This window comes from Entelurus aequoreus, linkage group LG11 (assembly GCF_033978785.1).
Source record: "Entelurus aequoreus isolate RoL-2023_Sb linkage group LG11, RoL_Eaeq_v1.1, whole genome shotgun sequence".
NCBI lineage: Eukaryota > Metazoa > Chordata > Actinopteri > Syngnathiformes > Syngnathidae > Entelurus > Entelurus aequoreus.
In genome coordinates, this window is record NC_084741.1 from 49,521,241 (window position 1) to 49,538,353 (window position 17,113).

The 17,113-nt window shown below is 37.7% G+C and overlaps 1 protein-coding gene across 2 annotated transcripts in view; it reads right to left on the reverse strand.

Annotated features, from left to right (window-relative positions):
• Positions 1-17,113, reverse strand: part of LOC133660198 (RNA-binding motif, single-stranded-interacting protein 3-like) — a 467,861-nt gene that overhangs the window by 263,702 nt on the left and 187,046 nt on the right. For both annotated transcript variants that reach the window (XM_062063470.1, XM_062063468.1), the window contains exon 3: positions 11,056-11,114. In XM_062063470.1, coding sequence (XP_061919454.1) covers positions 11,056-11,114 — 59 coding nt within the window. The remainder of the gene's footprint in view (positions 1-11,055; positions 11,115-17,113) is intronic.

Sequence of the window (17,113 nt, forward strand, 5' to 3'; positions counted from 1 at the left end):
ATTCATTTTTTAAATGTTTTTTTTTAATTATTTTTATAAATGGCTGTGTTGTAATTGTTATTAATATTGATACTGTTGTTGATATTATTCATTTTTGTTTGACTACTTTTGGATTGTTTTGTGTCATGTTTGTGTGTCCTCTCAATTGCTCTGTTTATTGCTATTCGGAATGTTGCTGGGCTGGTATTGTATTATTGTGTATTAAAGAGGTAAATCATTGTTATTATTCATTATCAATAGTGCTATTTCTATTGGTATTCGTATTGCTCCATTTGCAGTGTAGTAATGTTCATTGTCATTTCCGTGTTATTATTTATTTCACTAACTGCTTCTTTGCTATCATTTTTACTATCACATTTGTACAGTACATATCGTATTTGCTGATGTTGTTCTATTGTTGTTATTGTTGTGTTTGTCTCTCTGTCTTATCCCCCTCTTGTCCCAAAAATTTACCCCCGTCTTCCTTTTTTTTCTCTTTCTATCCCCTCCTGCCCCGGCCCGGCTGCACCAAATAATAATATAAATCCATTTAATAAAGTCAAATACAAATAAGGCAACAAGAGAAGTATCCCACACTTCTCTCTTTTAAAGTAAATTTGTACAGCCGATATGGACATATACTTTAACTATATGATTTGCCTGGGAAGCTGGACAGGACCAAAAAAATTAAAAATAAATACAAAAATTATTATTTTTTTTTTTTTTTAAGTATTATCGTGTATTATTTTGTTGGATTGATTAATTAATTAAAAAAAAAAAAAAAACCTAAATAATGTTATGACGCACGTGCATGCAAATACACACTGTGTGGACAAACACGTACTGTACAGTACACACACACACACACACACACACACACACACACACACACACACACACACACACACACACACACACACACACACACACACACACACACACACACACACACACACACACACACACACACACAACAAACAAAACCAAAGCTCTCATCTAATCTCCTGAGTTCCCAGAGTTCTTGGCCTTGGGCCATTAGAACAAGCGACCGACCGAGTGCAGAGGAAAAGAGTGCAAGAAAAGGCGGACGAAGAATATTGCAGGGTGGAAGATGCAGGTGGAGAGAGCAAGCACGAATGAGATGAGCAGTGAGCGAGTGAGACATGCAAAGGACAGACAGGAGACACTGAAGGAGAGGGTGATTGTCTTTGGGAAATGGAAATCCTTCACAATCGAAAGTGGTTGTCCTTCCCTCCCTCCTGTGCTCTCTCCTGCTCCTTGTACGCCAACACTGCTAACTGGAAAACTGTCAGTGTGTTCAAACCTGCAGCAAACTGACAACACAAACTGTCAGTCACTCCGGGATTTCCTATTTTGTGATTGTCGAGACCTAAAACGCCTGATTTTGCGGCAGCTTGCGGCAACAGTTGTGATGTTTTGAGGCTTATTTTTGTCAGTAACCTTGCATCAGTTTGTATTTTACGGATTTGTTGTCAATGTTTCAGGTGTTCTTTGTCACCTTAACACCAAAAAGCCCAGAATTCATTTCAACAACAAGAAATAAATGTGCCCAGTTTGCATATTCAACTCAAGTGGAGAGTATATATTTTTAAACATTAATTTACCAGTCCCCCCCAGGATCCTGCTGGCCCTTTTTAAAATGTCGGGTTTTGCAGGAGCTTTCCCCAGAAATTGTGATGGCAAAACTTTCAGGTGTTTTTTTGCAATAAAATTATGGGAGAAAGTGAACGTTGCAATAAATCCTTGTGATTTTTCCACCGTGTAATTTTAATAGGGGCATGTGTTTAAGAAAAGGTGATTGATTAACACATGTGTAAGATGAGTAAAAAGACTAAAGCAAGCATCTGGGACACATGAATGTGCAAAATAGGATTTATTTGGCCACGATAATGAGAGCTTATCATCTCACAAAGTATGTCTCATGACTGTGATTGATGGGTCTACTCTTATCTATTTTTTTACCATCTGAAGCAGAGGGAAAAGAACAAGTTAATTGTTTAACATTTGCTTTTTTATTGCATTGAAAAACATTTTTATGTGTTAACTTAAACATTTTATGTGGACCTGATGTTTTATTGTAGTGAATGTCTAAGACTGCAACTGTTTAAGTCTATTAAAAACAATAAATGACTTCATGAAGCCACTTTTTTGGTTGTACAGAATATCAAGCTTATGATCTGCTACTATAATGAATGTAACACTTTTCAAAGAAAATACCTCAAATTGAGGGCGTTTTTCAGTATTTTTTTAGGTGAGATTAATAAATAGATGAACAACCTCACCTCAAGTTGGGTCACTTGGAGACTCTAAATCAGGGGTTTCAAACCAGTAGCTCATAAGCCAACTGATTTTGAGAAGTTCACCAAAGGGTCAAATAATGTGTGCGTACACTCTGAGTACTTTTAAATTTGAAGTGTTTAATTCAGACATAATTAATGACAAATGACAACAAAATAGTATAAAGACAAAGGTTGCACTGTTTGAACGGTGCTCTGCTTCCAAAATAAAGTACAATTTCCAAAATCCTTTTTTAGTCAAAGTACCTTAAATAGTGATACAAAAAAAACACTACAAAGAAATGCATACTGAAATAGGTAAAGCAAATGCAAAATATGAGTTGTGTGTCAGGTTTCTGTCCCACCCTTGTGACTGTTTTGAACGTTGTGTTGTTTTTTCCCGTTTGTGTGGCGTTTGAGTTCCTGTCCAGGAGCTATTTGTTGGTTTCACTTCCCTGGCCAGTCCACTGAGTACTGGCTCCCACACCTGTCCTTGATTGGCAACCGGGACACACCAAAGCCCGGTTGCCAATCAGTCTACCAGCGCCGTCGGTTCATTGTTGTATGCCTAATGCTATGCTGTCATTCGTTCTGCTACGCTACCTGCCGCATGTGTTGAATGTCTGTTTTTCTCCCAAAATAAGTTTAGTTACTTATCCTTTTATTTTAGCACTTCCCTTCTTTTGCTCAGTTTTTCCCACCTCCTCGTGAGTGTGTTTCCTTTGTTTATTAAATCATAATATTGTACTCACCATCTACCTGTCGTCTGCTGCATCTTGGGGTCGCATTGCCGCAAAGCTGCCTTCCACGCCCCCACGCGTGTGACAATTTCGATGTGGATGTGGTTGGTCATTATCCCATGATGCAGAGACGACAGCCAGAGTGCAGGTAAAATGTACTGTATTTATTAAGAAAAATAAAGAAATAGTGCAGCAGAGAAATGCACAGGAAGCATAGGGGAAACTATGGACGTCTAGCAATAAGGCAGACAAAAAGCACAAATGCCAAGCAAGTCCACAGTGGCTGGCAAACAGTGCATCTGGAAAGTATTCACAGCCCTTCACTTTTTCCACATTTTATGTTACAGCCTTATTCAAAAATTGTATAAATTAATTGTTTTTCTCAAAATTGTACAGACAATAACCCATGAAAATGTGAAAAGTTGTTTTTTAAATATTGCAAATGTATTAAAAATAATAATAAAATAATAATCGCATGTACATAAGTAGTCACAGCCTTTGCTCAATACTTTGTTGATGCACCTTTGATAGCAATTATTATTTTTGAATACGATGCCACAAGCTTGGCACACCGACAGTTTTGCCCATTCCTCTTTGCGGCACCTTTCAAGCTCTAACAGATTGGATGGTAAGCGTCGGTTTACATCCAGGATGTCTCTTGTCATGTCTGTGTTGATCATGTGTTTGTTTGGCCATGTTTTGCTTGGTTTTTGGACACTTTTTAGTTCTTGTTTTCACTCCCTTGCTTTGTCACCATAGTAACCATTAGTTTCACCTGGTTCACATCCTCATGTCACGCACCTGTCTCACGTTTCTGTCACGACTTGGTCTCTGGCGTGGTTTGTTCTCCCGTGGTGCAAATGAATTGGACCGGACATGGCGTGCAGGTGAGGACATGTTTAATATTTAAAGTCAAAAAAAGCTCCACAGAGTAATGCTGTAGCTCTGACAGTGTGACCATGGGGTTCTTGGTCCCCTCCCTGACTAGACTAAGATGAATGCAGCAATGTACATATTTGTGTACATTGCAAAAATAAAAAATGAAAAAATCCCACTGTCATTATGGGGTAATGTCTGTAAAATTTTGAGAACAAAAATGAATTATTGCACTTTGGAATGAGGCTGTAACATAACAGTGAAGCGCTGTGAATACCTTCCGGATGCACTATAAAAGCATACCATTTGGCAATTAGGAACAGGTCTGTCTTGATTGCCAATGAGGGACAGGTGAGAAAGCCAGTAACCAGACATGATAAATAGTGGAGGATAGCATGGCTCGGTTGATAGAGCCGCTGTGCCAGCAACCTGAGGGTTCCTGGTTCGATCCCTGTCCTTGAGCAAGACACTTCACCCTTGCTCCTGATGGGTCGTGTTTAAGGCCTTGCATGGCAGCTCCCCGCCATAAGTGTGTGAATGTGTGTGTGAATGTGTGAATGAAGAAATAGTGTCAAAGCGTTTTTTACCTTGAAAGTACAAAAGCGCTATACAAGTTTAACCCATTTACCATTTAAAAAGGAGGAAAACAGGAAATAGAAAACACAATTAAGAGCCTACAATGACATTGTAGATACCAACATGTTGTTGATGCTTTGGCAAAACAAGCTCATTGTCTTTATTTGGGTTAAAATAAGCTATCAAGATTAAGGTAACCAAAATTAGTAGCTCTCTGCCATTTTTGTTTTGTAAAAGTAGTTCTCAGAAGGAAAAAGTTTGGAACCCCTGCTCAAAAACTAAATTAGATACACTGTATTGTAAATTATAAACTCTTCAGTGGTTTCACAAATGTCAACAAGCTTGTAATGTATAACAAGTAACCCGACTTGGGTGGTAAAGTGCAAAGTTATATTTAATACATTGATGGGCTTTATTAAACAAAAATGCCAAAATAGCAGACTGATCTGATCTGTCTCCATCTGTCATTCTTTTGTCTCAGTCTAATCTTGCCGAAATGAAGAGGCTGTCTGCTAAATCATCACTTTCAAAGGGTACCCTTCCTTTTCTATCAGCCTGAGGCTATTTTTACCCACTCCCCCCAACTTCCTTGTGCCGCCTCCCATCCATCCCTTTCCTTCCCTGAGAAACCTCTGTGCCAATTTATACTCCCTTAGTCACGCTAAGCACTTATCTAGTCCCAACTGAATGCCTTTGCAATCAAGCCAACACTTATCCTGTTTGTAAGGCATTCTAATGGTGAGCTGATAAGGAAATGTATTGTAAGTTAACAACTGTTAAAATCATACATGAAGTCAGTGTCACAAGCTGTAAAAATGCTACTTAGGGCCTTGGCGGCTGCAGCGGTTTCATCTTGTGCATGACAGTGTTTAATTGCATTAATTTATGGCTGGATTAATGGATTAATTAATGTCTGTTGGGCATTATTTGTTGGTCTATTTAAAAAAATATTCAGATTGACGTTTTGCAATATTACATTTCAAAAATATATGTTATTCCTGCCCTGCTTTAGTGATGAGATTTTGAATTCACTGAAAAAATACAGTATGTCAAGGTTAAAAAAACAAACAATAACAGACATTTGCACTTTTTTTCCAGAGCTCCGACCTAATTACTGTCTATGAAATCAAAACACATATTGGCTAGGGAGGGGTATTGCTTATCATTTAACCAATACTATCAAATCGGTACCTGAACAATGGCGACAGTGATTAAACGGTGCCCGAAACAGTACTTAAAATGGAAGACAAAACATTTTTTATTCTTATGTAATTTTATGATATTCAAGTTGAACATACTAGTAATTGAAACTCTTCAATTATACATATTACATGATAACTAAGTAATACTTCTTCTTTGGCAGCTTAGTCACGGAAGACCATGCTAATTTACGCTCTTAGTTCAGACACTTATTTCGATTTGATGTTTAATTTTTAATTGTATTTATTTATTTATTTTACGGTACTTTTAATTATTATTAATAGTTTATTGTTTTTATTTAAATAGTTTGGTCATCTTATTTTAGTCAATTATTAGTAATATATTTTCAGTTATAATGAGTGTTGTAATTATACAATACACTTATTTAAGTAGATTTTTCACATTTCAACTTGATGTTTTGTTGATACGGTACTTTCATGTTTGTTGACAATGCCTAGCATGGCTGTACAAGCCAATTCTTGAGTGACAGTCCCTGTTGAACTTAGTGCAAACATGTGGAGAGACCTGCTGTGCGATGGTAGTTGCAGAAGAACATAGAGAACATGCAAGTGTGAATGAATGATGGGTTCCCACTTCTCTGTGAGCGCTTTGAGTATATAACAATAGAAAAGCGCAATATAAAATCTAATCCATTATTATTATTATTATTATAAAAAGAGACTTTTGTAATGTTGAGACTCATAATTACGAGGGTTCATGAGTGCAACATCACTCTCTTTAGCTGTCATTGGTGCATTATGAGGAAGTACTATGTTGTTGTTGTTGTGGTCACTCGCTGGCAAAGCGCTGAGGCAGCGGTGCTATAATGAAACCGTATTTCCGTGCCCATCCTTAATATTGGCAATTTGGCATGATGGTATTATACATAACTACCGATTTGGTATGACTGCAAGATAAAGTAAATTGGTAGTGATTTAAAAGGGCTCTAGGGGTGATTTAAAAAAACAAATCAATGATTATAGTAATGGATGATCCCTGCATATTAGTATCAATGAGATTGTGTTTCCCTTCATATCATTGCAGTTGATTATATGAAATCTATTTTATTATCTTTATACATCAATATGGTTTTGAGCACGGTCCAGAAGGAGGAGCAGTAGTCATACTGAGCACAGGCCTGTGGGTGTATTTAAAGTATATGACTACAATCATATTGAGTAGTGCTTCGCTCAGACCACTTCAACAATCAGGCCGACCATCATGGGAAGACCCTCACCACTGACATGGGTCTCAGTCTTCACAACGAATATATGAGATATATTCTCGTTGTTTGTATGGCACGCCACATTTTGATTTCGGCAATTGCAACAATGTTACAATTCTTAAATCTGCTCTTTGTTAAGTACCATTAGGATAAAATGCTTACAACATCATGACAAGTATGTCGTCTTGCAAAACATATTTTGTATGAGCATAAGCCATTGTCATCAATATTGTAACATTTATGTAAAAACACATCAGATGTTTAGAATATTGAAACAGTCAGTTATCACAAAAAATAAAGATTTTTAAGGGGGACATATGATGAATCGTGTGTTTTCTGACTTATATGTCGTTACAATGTTGTATACTCACTCGTGTTAAACAATGCCAAAGCATCAAATCATATGATTCATGCATTTACCTGTAAGTGTCAGCTCGCAAGCTGCTTTGGATACCTCAGTCCGCTTTGGACTATTTTTTCAACAGTGAGCCATTTGTAATGTCACATATTCACTGATGTACATACAGTATGTATGTACATACTGTATGTATATACGAATAGCTGGAACTGCCGCATATTCCTTTTTGTTTCATGCTGTCCTGCCTGCTCAATTTCTTTAAAATAAATCATATAAAATAAACACTCCCGACTCGGTTTGCGGAAACACAAGATAAGGTAATATAAAGTATTATTTTCATACAATCATGGCATGTGCAGAATACCACAGACAAGCAACATGCAGTGACATAAATTCTGCTTAAACAGTGCTTCCGCAGGGCATTCATTCAATTTCCTTTATTTAACCAGGTAAAGACTCATTGAGATTAAAATCTCTTTTTCAAGAGCGACCTGACAAAGAAGGCGGCACAAACAAAGTTACATAATAATTACAACAAGACAATACCACAGAACAACATCAGCCATACCACAACAGGTCAAAAATCATTTAAAACGAATAAGTAATAATTCAATTTAAAAGCAAGTACATTGCCCAAGAGAACTGGTTTCTCGATCTTTTAAAATGGACTTAAACTCCCCCAAAGTGATCCATTCTGGTAGCCTCAGATCTTTCTGGATGTCATTCCATGACCAGGGAGCAGCATAACTGAAGGCTTTTTTACCAAGTTCTGTGCTAGGAACCAACATGTGAAGGACATCCTGTGAGCGTAGGCTGTAATAACTGGAGTCTCTACACACAAAGGAACACAGATAGGTGGGGACAAGTCCAAGAAGACATTTATATATTAAAAAACTATCCATCAAAAAAGTCTTCGGGCAGTTAAAGATGGACAGTTTGCCTTTGCATACAAAGTGCAGTGGTGGACAAGATTTCCACAACCAGTAATAAAAGGTAAAGCACAGTGATATACAGTGTCTGGTTTAAAAAGCATTAAAAGTAATTCAATGGATTTTGCAAAAATTAAGGTCTTAAATTACATTAAAAAGTATTAAATGCGATGTCCAGAGGCATTAACAAATGTAATAGGACTGGACTGGGCCGGTAGTCAATACATCAATCCATCAAACAATGAATGAAAATTAATTCAAGAAAGTTGCTGTCATCGATAAATTGCTACAGCTGTGTGTTTCTTTTCTTTGTCTCTGGCTTTCAAACTGGATAGAAGAGGTCTTGTGAGGTCCAAAAGCTTGAAAAGCGCTGCCTCTATTGCGGACTTTTTTTTTAAAGTTAAAGTTAAAGTACCAATGATTGTCACACACACACTATGTGTGGTGAAATTTGTCCTCTGCATCCGACCCATCCCCTTGTTTACCCCCTGGGAGGTGAGGGGAGCAGTGAGCAGCAGCGGTGGCCGTGCCCGGGAATCATGATGGTGATTGATTTAACCCCCAATTCCAACCCTTGATGCTGAGTGCCAAGCAGGGAGGTAATGGGTCCCATTTTTATAGTCTTTGGTATGACTCGGCCGGGGTTTGAACTCACATCCTACCGATCTCAGGGCGGACACTCTAACCACTAGGCCACTGAGTAGGTTAGTCGCCTTCACTTGGACACACATGACTTAACAAGACTAACATTAGCAACTCTCGTGATGCAGGTGCCTCACGTTATCTATGGTGGCCTAAGAAGGTCAAACAAGTCAATTCACACAACAGACCACAACTCTTATTTTCTGACATCCCCACACTAAATTAATGAGTTCCCTCATCTGCCTGACACTTTATACTTATCTTGCTATCTACTATACCCATTTTAAACAACTCAGAGGGTGTACAACACAACCTATTTAAGATGTTTAATTGAATCAGTTTATTTGTATTGCATTTTATTGGCATTTTTCCAAATATCAATCAATGAAATGTATTTTTCCAAGATGTTTAAATCCATAATCTATTTCCGAATGAATGCATCATTTAAATTCCTAGTATAATGTTAATTTATTATTCAATAAAATGTTTAAAAACATGTATCCTTTCAGTTTGTGGCTATTATAAGTCATATTTTCAGAGGATATTCATTTTTACAGCATATTTTAAAGAGATACATTTTTGAAAAGGGCTTCTGGGTATGTAATATTGATCAACTAGTTCAGTTATTTTTATTTACAGGGCTTAATGGCAGTTCCCCATTTTAAATTTTGATTAAAGGAACAGTGTGATGATTGACAGGCAGAACATTGGATGCTACTGCAAAAAAAATAAATGAATAAAAATACATTCTTAGATAAAACATTCTTGCGAGCCAATAATTCACTAGATAGTAACAGTTAAAGTAAACTTTCCAACTATTCAAAATTATCATTGTCAAATGCTTATAATTGTGTGAATACAGACAATTGTAAGCTGTTGACTGTATATAATAACCATATAGGGTCAGACATGGGCATTAACATTTTTCAAATGGCATTAAAACGCCTTAAATTAGATTTGCTGAAACCAATTAAAACAGATTTTTTATGCAGCTCTGGAGTCTGAATCGATCAGCAAGTGTGCAAGTGTACCTCATGTGGTGACTGGGTGAATCTGTATAATGTGTGTGAAGTTTTCTTTCCACCATGTGTGAAAAATATTTATTTAACGATGTACATTTTCAAAAGATAGATTATGATACTTCTGCTGAGGGTGGGGCGTGGTTTCATTTGCAGTCTCGAAAACGCCTCCAAAATTGAGCATCTTGCAGACAGGCTCGAAAAAAGGATTACAAATATGACTTTGGAGCAAAATTTGCACCAAAGCATATCCAATACATTATATCTAAACCACAAGGAAATGCTTTAAAAGGTAGATTGCAATCATCGTAGGTCCCCTTTAAATATTTTTAAAACAAACAATCCCCAATGGCTAGAATATGTTACCAACAGTGGTTTACAAGAACAAATTTAACAAATAAATGTCTATGTTTGTCACATTTAGAAGATACACTTTGTAATGGTTGTGATTTAAATTGTCAATCATGGTTGTCTTGTGCAAATGTGCATGCCTATCCCACGTGCACAAACACAAAACAGATCTTCCAGAACAAAAAGATAAAAAAACGGATGACATGGTTTCTATATATTTGTTGAACCCGTGAGTGAAAGCATAAGCTTTTCCAAACACTGCTTCTGTAACAATACGTTATCCTTTTGCTTAGTGTGTTATAATGCTAGGAGCTTGTTCAAAGACGAGCGGCTACCAAACAGCTACAAACAGCACTTAATCCTGAGAAATAATTTCCAAACAAATTTTTTCTCACGCTTTGAACCCTGCGCTTTATCCAGTGTTGCGGCTAATTTAGGGATTTTCCGGATTCATAGGCTTCACATGCCGCCAATAAATTTGCCTAATCACATCAGACCAATTAAATTGTAGTCAGCCATTATGGAATCACCTTAATCTTGGAGAAGACACAATCACATGCACAAAACACAGACCCAAAGCCTGACTGAGCGCCAATACTGTATGACATGTTGGAGGCACTGTATTTTGTAAAATTTTTGAATGAACACAATTGAGTGCCTGTGGAAATATTTAAAAAACTTAGACTTGTCCGGCCAATATATGTACAAAATAACATGTATCCAAAAATTAAGTGGGTGTGGCTTAAATTAAGGTGCGCTCCATAGCCCAGATATTACAGTAATAACTTTCATATATTTATTCTTCAGCAATCATGGCCTGTGTGTGACTTTCTGGTAAACAAGAGATCCACTGGATCACTCACCTTTACACTGATTAGTGTTCTTGTCCAGAATGGCCTTTGTAGAAACAATTTTTCCGTATCTGTGAAAACAGCAAGACAATGTTTGTATTAGCGATTCAATTAGTAGTTTTCAACATTTGAAGCCTTCAAAGTAGAAGAGGAGGGAAATAGCATAGCTACTGTCCTGGATGACTATGTTCACACTGCAGTGTATGACGTCCCAATGCATTTTTTTTCTTAAATCATATATTTTAATGCAGTACAAAAACAATGAAATGTCCAATGTGAACGGGATAAAAATGACATGAGGTCCAAAACATATTTTTTTGGCCACTGACCTCTTTCGTCTGCCATAGACGGCTTGAAAGTCATATGTAGTAGAAATATGCAATGCATTGTGGGTTTTATGGGCATCTGAATAGCTTATTTGATGGATGAATGCAAGACTCTGTCCTTAATTTTTGTCCTTTTCTTCAACACGTTTAAAACAAGGTACAAATGTGCTGCATCATTAACTTACACAATCGTTCACATTAACAATTTGGTGAGATTTTTCTCAATCCTAGCAGTGAACCGTAGCCATGGAACTCGGATGAATGAGCTAACAAAAAAATGACCGAACATCTCTTTTAACATCATCACCCTGAACATATTGGTGTGTTCACGGCAGTTTCAAACTGGCTAGTTTGAATCAAAACCTGTGTTAATTTACCTCACACATCGCTAGCTGCGGGCTACAAACAACACACACTCTTTTGGGGGGATTTTTTTTTTTGGTTTTTTTGGTTTTTGTCATAAAAAAATACAATCATGTGTGCTTACTGACTTGATACCTGCAGGCTGTATTGATCTATATTGATACATAATGTAGGAACCAGAAATATTAATAACAGAAAGAAACAATCCTTTTGTGCGAATGTGTGTGAATGAGTGTGAATGAGTGTAAATGGGGGAGGGAGGTTTTTTGCGTTGGTGCACTAATTGTAAGTGTATCTTGTGTTTTTATGTTGATTTAATAAAACAAATAATTAAATAAATAAATAAATATATATATATATATATATATATATATATATATATATATATATATATATATATATATATATATATATATATATATATATATATATATATATATATATATATAATTCTTGTGCGGCCCGGTACCAATCGATGGTTGGGGACCACTGATGTATATAAAAGCCAATGGAGGTGTTTGTATGTTTTTATAAGGGCTTTAAAAGTGGAATTGCGTGGCTCCCATAGGCTCCATTGTAAGTGACCTTTTGATCGCCTTTATTTAATATTTAGAATGCAAAAAAATAATAACATCCATCGTCATGTCTTTCGTAATTGTTGTGAACAATAGGCAACATTCCCCAAAAAATGCAGTTCCCTTTTAAGTCCACAAAATCCCTGAAATTGTTACAAATGCGCCAAGACTGCAATTAAAGTTACGTTTACTTTTGTGAACGTTGCAGCACGTGTGACGTCATGATGTCATGTCCGCATGCAGGTCAGATTGCGTTCACATTGGATTTGATTGTAATGTAAACACCTACTAAAAGTTGCTGTGTGCATTGTTATTAACCCCAATAAACTTGTTTTGAATACAAAATTCCATCCATCCATCCATCCATTTTCTACCACTTGTCCGTCGCGGGGGTGCTGGAGCCTATCCCAGCTGCATTCGGGCGGAAGGCGGGTTACACTCTAGACAAGTCGCCACCTCATCACAGGGCCAACACAGATAGACAGACAACATTCACACACTAGGGTTAATTTAGTGTTGCCAATCAACCTATTACCAGGTGCAAGTCTATGGAGGTGGGAAAAAGCCGGAGTACACAGAAGAAACCCACACAGTCACAGGAAGAACTTTTACCAGTAAATACATTTTACAGTTGAATCTTATGAGAACTCAATAGAAACAAACTCATCAATTATGAGAAATAGCGACAAAGGAATATTGCATCAATTTCTTACCATTGACTAACAAGTTGACACCTGAACAACATTTTCTCAAGTTTTGACACCTCTGCTTTTTCTTTGTCTCCTTTTCAAATTTAACCCTCCCACCCATTCGCCATCTCTGAAAGAAGTTATTGTTTCTTATCAGCTCAGTCCCCCCTGACAGGAGCGGGGCAAGTAACAGCAAGAAAGCAGAGAAAAATGGCAGGTAAGGCACGGAAAGGAGATAGGACAGTAAAGAGGCTTTTCCACCAACCAGAACAGTCCGATTTAGTTTGATACAGTGTGCATTATGAATATATTCAAACTGTACTGTCCAACTTTTAGTCTCCTACTGTTGGCAGTAGTACAATGGTTTTGCAAGGGCATGGAGCTACACAACCTACATTGCTGATAGAAAATAGTTACTTATGTGTGAATGCAAATGTGAACATTAAAAACCCCAGCAAATATATCTGTGACTATGACAGAGATTGACATTTACACAATTGTTGTCACTTGTTTCAGCAATATCTTCAAAAACAGCATCGTGCCGTGTTTTATTGGTCTTTATATAATTGATTGGCCGGTTATAAGCTGTACACGTCAAAACTGCTATGATGCTTCATTACTTACGTATTTGCCTAAGGCTCCATGATGCTACAGTGCCAGAGCGCTAGCTTAAACAACGCCGGCCGGTACCTCCCTTCTGTGGACTTGAAGTGCACCTACCAAAAAATGTAACTTTGCAACAGTGGCGACAAGAGCTGTATTGCTGAGGCTGGTCCCTTAGCCCAGGAGACCTCACCTTATGTTTAATATGAACACATTTTTGTAAGCAACAGTGAAGTGAAGTGAAGTGAATTATATTTATACAGCGCTTTTCTCTAGTGACTTAAAGCGCTTTACATTGTGAAACCCAATATCTAAGTTACATGTTTTTAAAACAGTGTGGGTGGCACTGGGAGCAGGTGGGTAAAGTGTCTTGCCCAAGGACACAACGGCAGTGACTAGGATGGCTGAAGCTGCGATCGAACCTGGAACCCTCAAGTTGCTGGCACGGCCACTCTACCAACCGAGCTGTACCGCCCTATGGGCATGGTGTGGTTGGGAGAGTGGCCGTGCCAGCAACCTGAGAGTTCCTGGTTCGATCCCCACCTTCTACCAACCTCGTCACGTCCTTTGTGTCTTTGAGCAAGACCCTTCACCCTTGCTCCTGATGGGTCATGGTTAGGGCCTTGCATGGCAGCTCCCGCCATCAGTGTGTGAATGTGTGTGTGAATGGGTGAATGTGGAAATAGTGTCAAAGCGCTTTGTGTACCTTGAAGGTAGAAAAGCGCTATACAAATATAACCCATTTACCATTTACCATTTATGCTTAATATGAACAAATTATTGTAAGCAACAGTAATTGAACATTGGCTTTCCAATTTTGTGTCGTTAACTCTGATAACAAATTACTGTGTGTTGTTTGCAGGTTGTTGTGTTGTTCTTAAACAGTTTTGTTTATTTACAATGACATTACTCGTTGGTGCCTCACAGACCAAACAGGCCAACAGCGTTGCAAATTTGCCTTTCCACGACTCGTTCAGGGGTTGCACGATCTAACTTCACAAATGTTTTTTTCCTACAGTTTATGAGCAAAATGTACAACGAAAGTAAACTGATTTTTCTGAAAAATAAACAACCATCTGGATATGGTTTCCAGCTATCGATTATTTTAGTAATTGAGTGATCTATCAATTGATTGTTTAAGCTATTAATTGGAGGAGTGGTGTTTGTTCGCATTAACATACAAACTGTAGATGTTCAAATGTCCTCACATGTTTCAATAAAACATTTGATATGCAAGTCAAACATATAAGATTGCGTTAGCTGCCAAAATAGACATTTAGCAGGTTTCTGGTAATTTGCTACTCTTAAATATAAGGGTTCTTTACTGATAATATGCTGCATCATCGATGTAGTGCTATTGTGAAATAAATATCAGCTCCGTTTGACAGTGCAAACATTTTACCATAATGTCTGTCTTTTTCAGTTTGCTATGATCCCAAAACCTCTCTCTCGTTTTCTTTGAGCCCTTTGCACTCTTTCTACCTTGTCATCGCCTGTCTTTGAGGCCACATCAACTGCAGCATGATCTGCATTACCAATAGGCGCACGTCTCTAATGTGTGCTCTATTGGAGCTCTCTTGCGGAAATAATGTCCTCGTTTTTTAGTCATTAAATAAATCATCATAGCAGCAAAATAAAAATCAAAGCTCTTTTCTAAACAAATTACTCAAATTGTTTCAGCTCTAATCTGGATGTTGCAGTTGTCATTGCTCACTACTACACATCAAGGTCAAACATGGCTATGGTTGCTCAAACACTGACCCTAGTGTTTTTGCTGATAATTGCAATTCACACGCTCAACAGCATAACTACATCATGACGACGTCAGAAGGCTGCGCATATTGCAGACCCTGTAGCATAATGGAGCCTTTTGATGAAGGCACAATAGACACGTTTGCAACAAGCATTACAGATACCAAGGAATGGTCTGGAATGTATGCACAGATTTGTTCATTTGATAAACAAGAAACACAAAATGTTGAAAGGATTTCAACCAATTAGACAGAAGGGAATTCGTGGTACCGTCCTACTATAACCAAGCTGTACCACAAACAAACAGGTGTGAGCATTGAGACAGAAATTGAAAATCAATCAAATTGCTTGTTTTTTTAGAAAAAAATGCTGCACTTATAATGCGGGTATACGATATCCGGAGATATTCCCATGCCATTTTAAAAAACAAAGACAAACTATGAGACATGTCTTTGTTAGATCAAAGCTTGTGGGAGACCACATTTTCAACTAAATGTATAGAACATCAACAAGCATTAGGCTGTATGTTTGAAGGTTATGTCAGTAATTGAATGAAAAAAATGACGTTTGTGAAATCCCATAGTTACATCCATTGTTTTGTTTTTCCTTTTCCTCTTTAAAGAGGTAGCTTAAAAGGGAACTGCACTTTTTTGGTAATTTTGCCTATCGTTCACAATCAGCTTTGAAGGCTACAACGGTGACTCCCATTCGCCGCATCTTTCAAGCACTTTTTATTATCTTTAAAATCGTAAAACAAAACAAAACCTACTCAGTGGCCTTGTGGTTAGAGTGTCTGCCCTGAGATCGGTAGGTTGTGAGTTCAAACGCCGGCCCAGTCATACCAAAGACTATAAAAATGGGACCCATTGCCTCCCTGCTTGGCACTCAGCGTCAAGGGTTGGAATTGGGGGTTGAATCACCAAAAATGATTCCCGGGCGCGGCATCGCTCCTGCCCACTGCTCCCCTCACCTCCCAGGGGCTGATCAAGGTGATGGGTCAAATGCAGAGGACAATTTTCACCACACCTAGAGTGTGTGTGACAATCATTGGTACTTTAACTTTAACTTTAAAAGACGTGTGTTGTTGTTTCTCATATTGATTGTGAACGATAGGCAAAATTCCCCAAAAAGTGCAGTTCCCCTTTAATGTAGCAGTTTGCTTTGTCGAAGACACATAGGCATATGATTGCAACTACAGGACTACTGAACAAATGTATTGTTTTTTTATGAAGGGTAAATTGGTTGCTTATGTTGGAACGCTATGCTTTTTACGTAACTTCCCTCCTTTTAATGTGGCTATCCATCAAGGTGATTGCGGTTAGTAAGAATGATGGTTGTGGTTATGGTATTAGTTTACTTTGAACATTCATCATGTTCCAATATGGTACATCGCATATTACCAGTTTATCACAACACTAAATTGGCCCTATTGTGTGAATGTGAGTGTGAATGTTGTCTGTCTATTTGTGTTGGCCCTGTGATGAGGTGGCGACTTGTCGGCCTGTATGCAGCTGAGATATGTTCCAGCACCCCCCGCAACCCCGAAAGGGACAAGCGGTAGAAAATGGATGGATGGAGGGCATTACAGCATATCCAAAAAGGAGTAGGAAGAAGTAGAGCTTATTTAAGTTTACCCCCTTCCATTTCATAGCAATTTTAAACACATTTGTTTGTACTCAATCTGTAACATAACAGTAGATACATACATAAATACAAGAGTAAATAGATAAATACATAAATAATAAACAAGGTTCTCATAAAT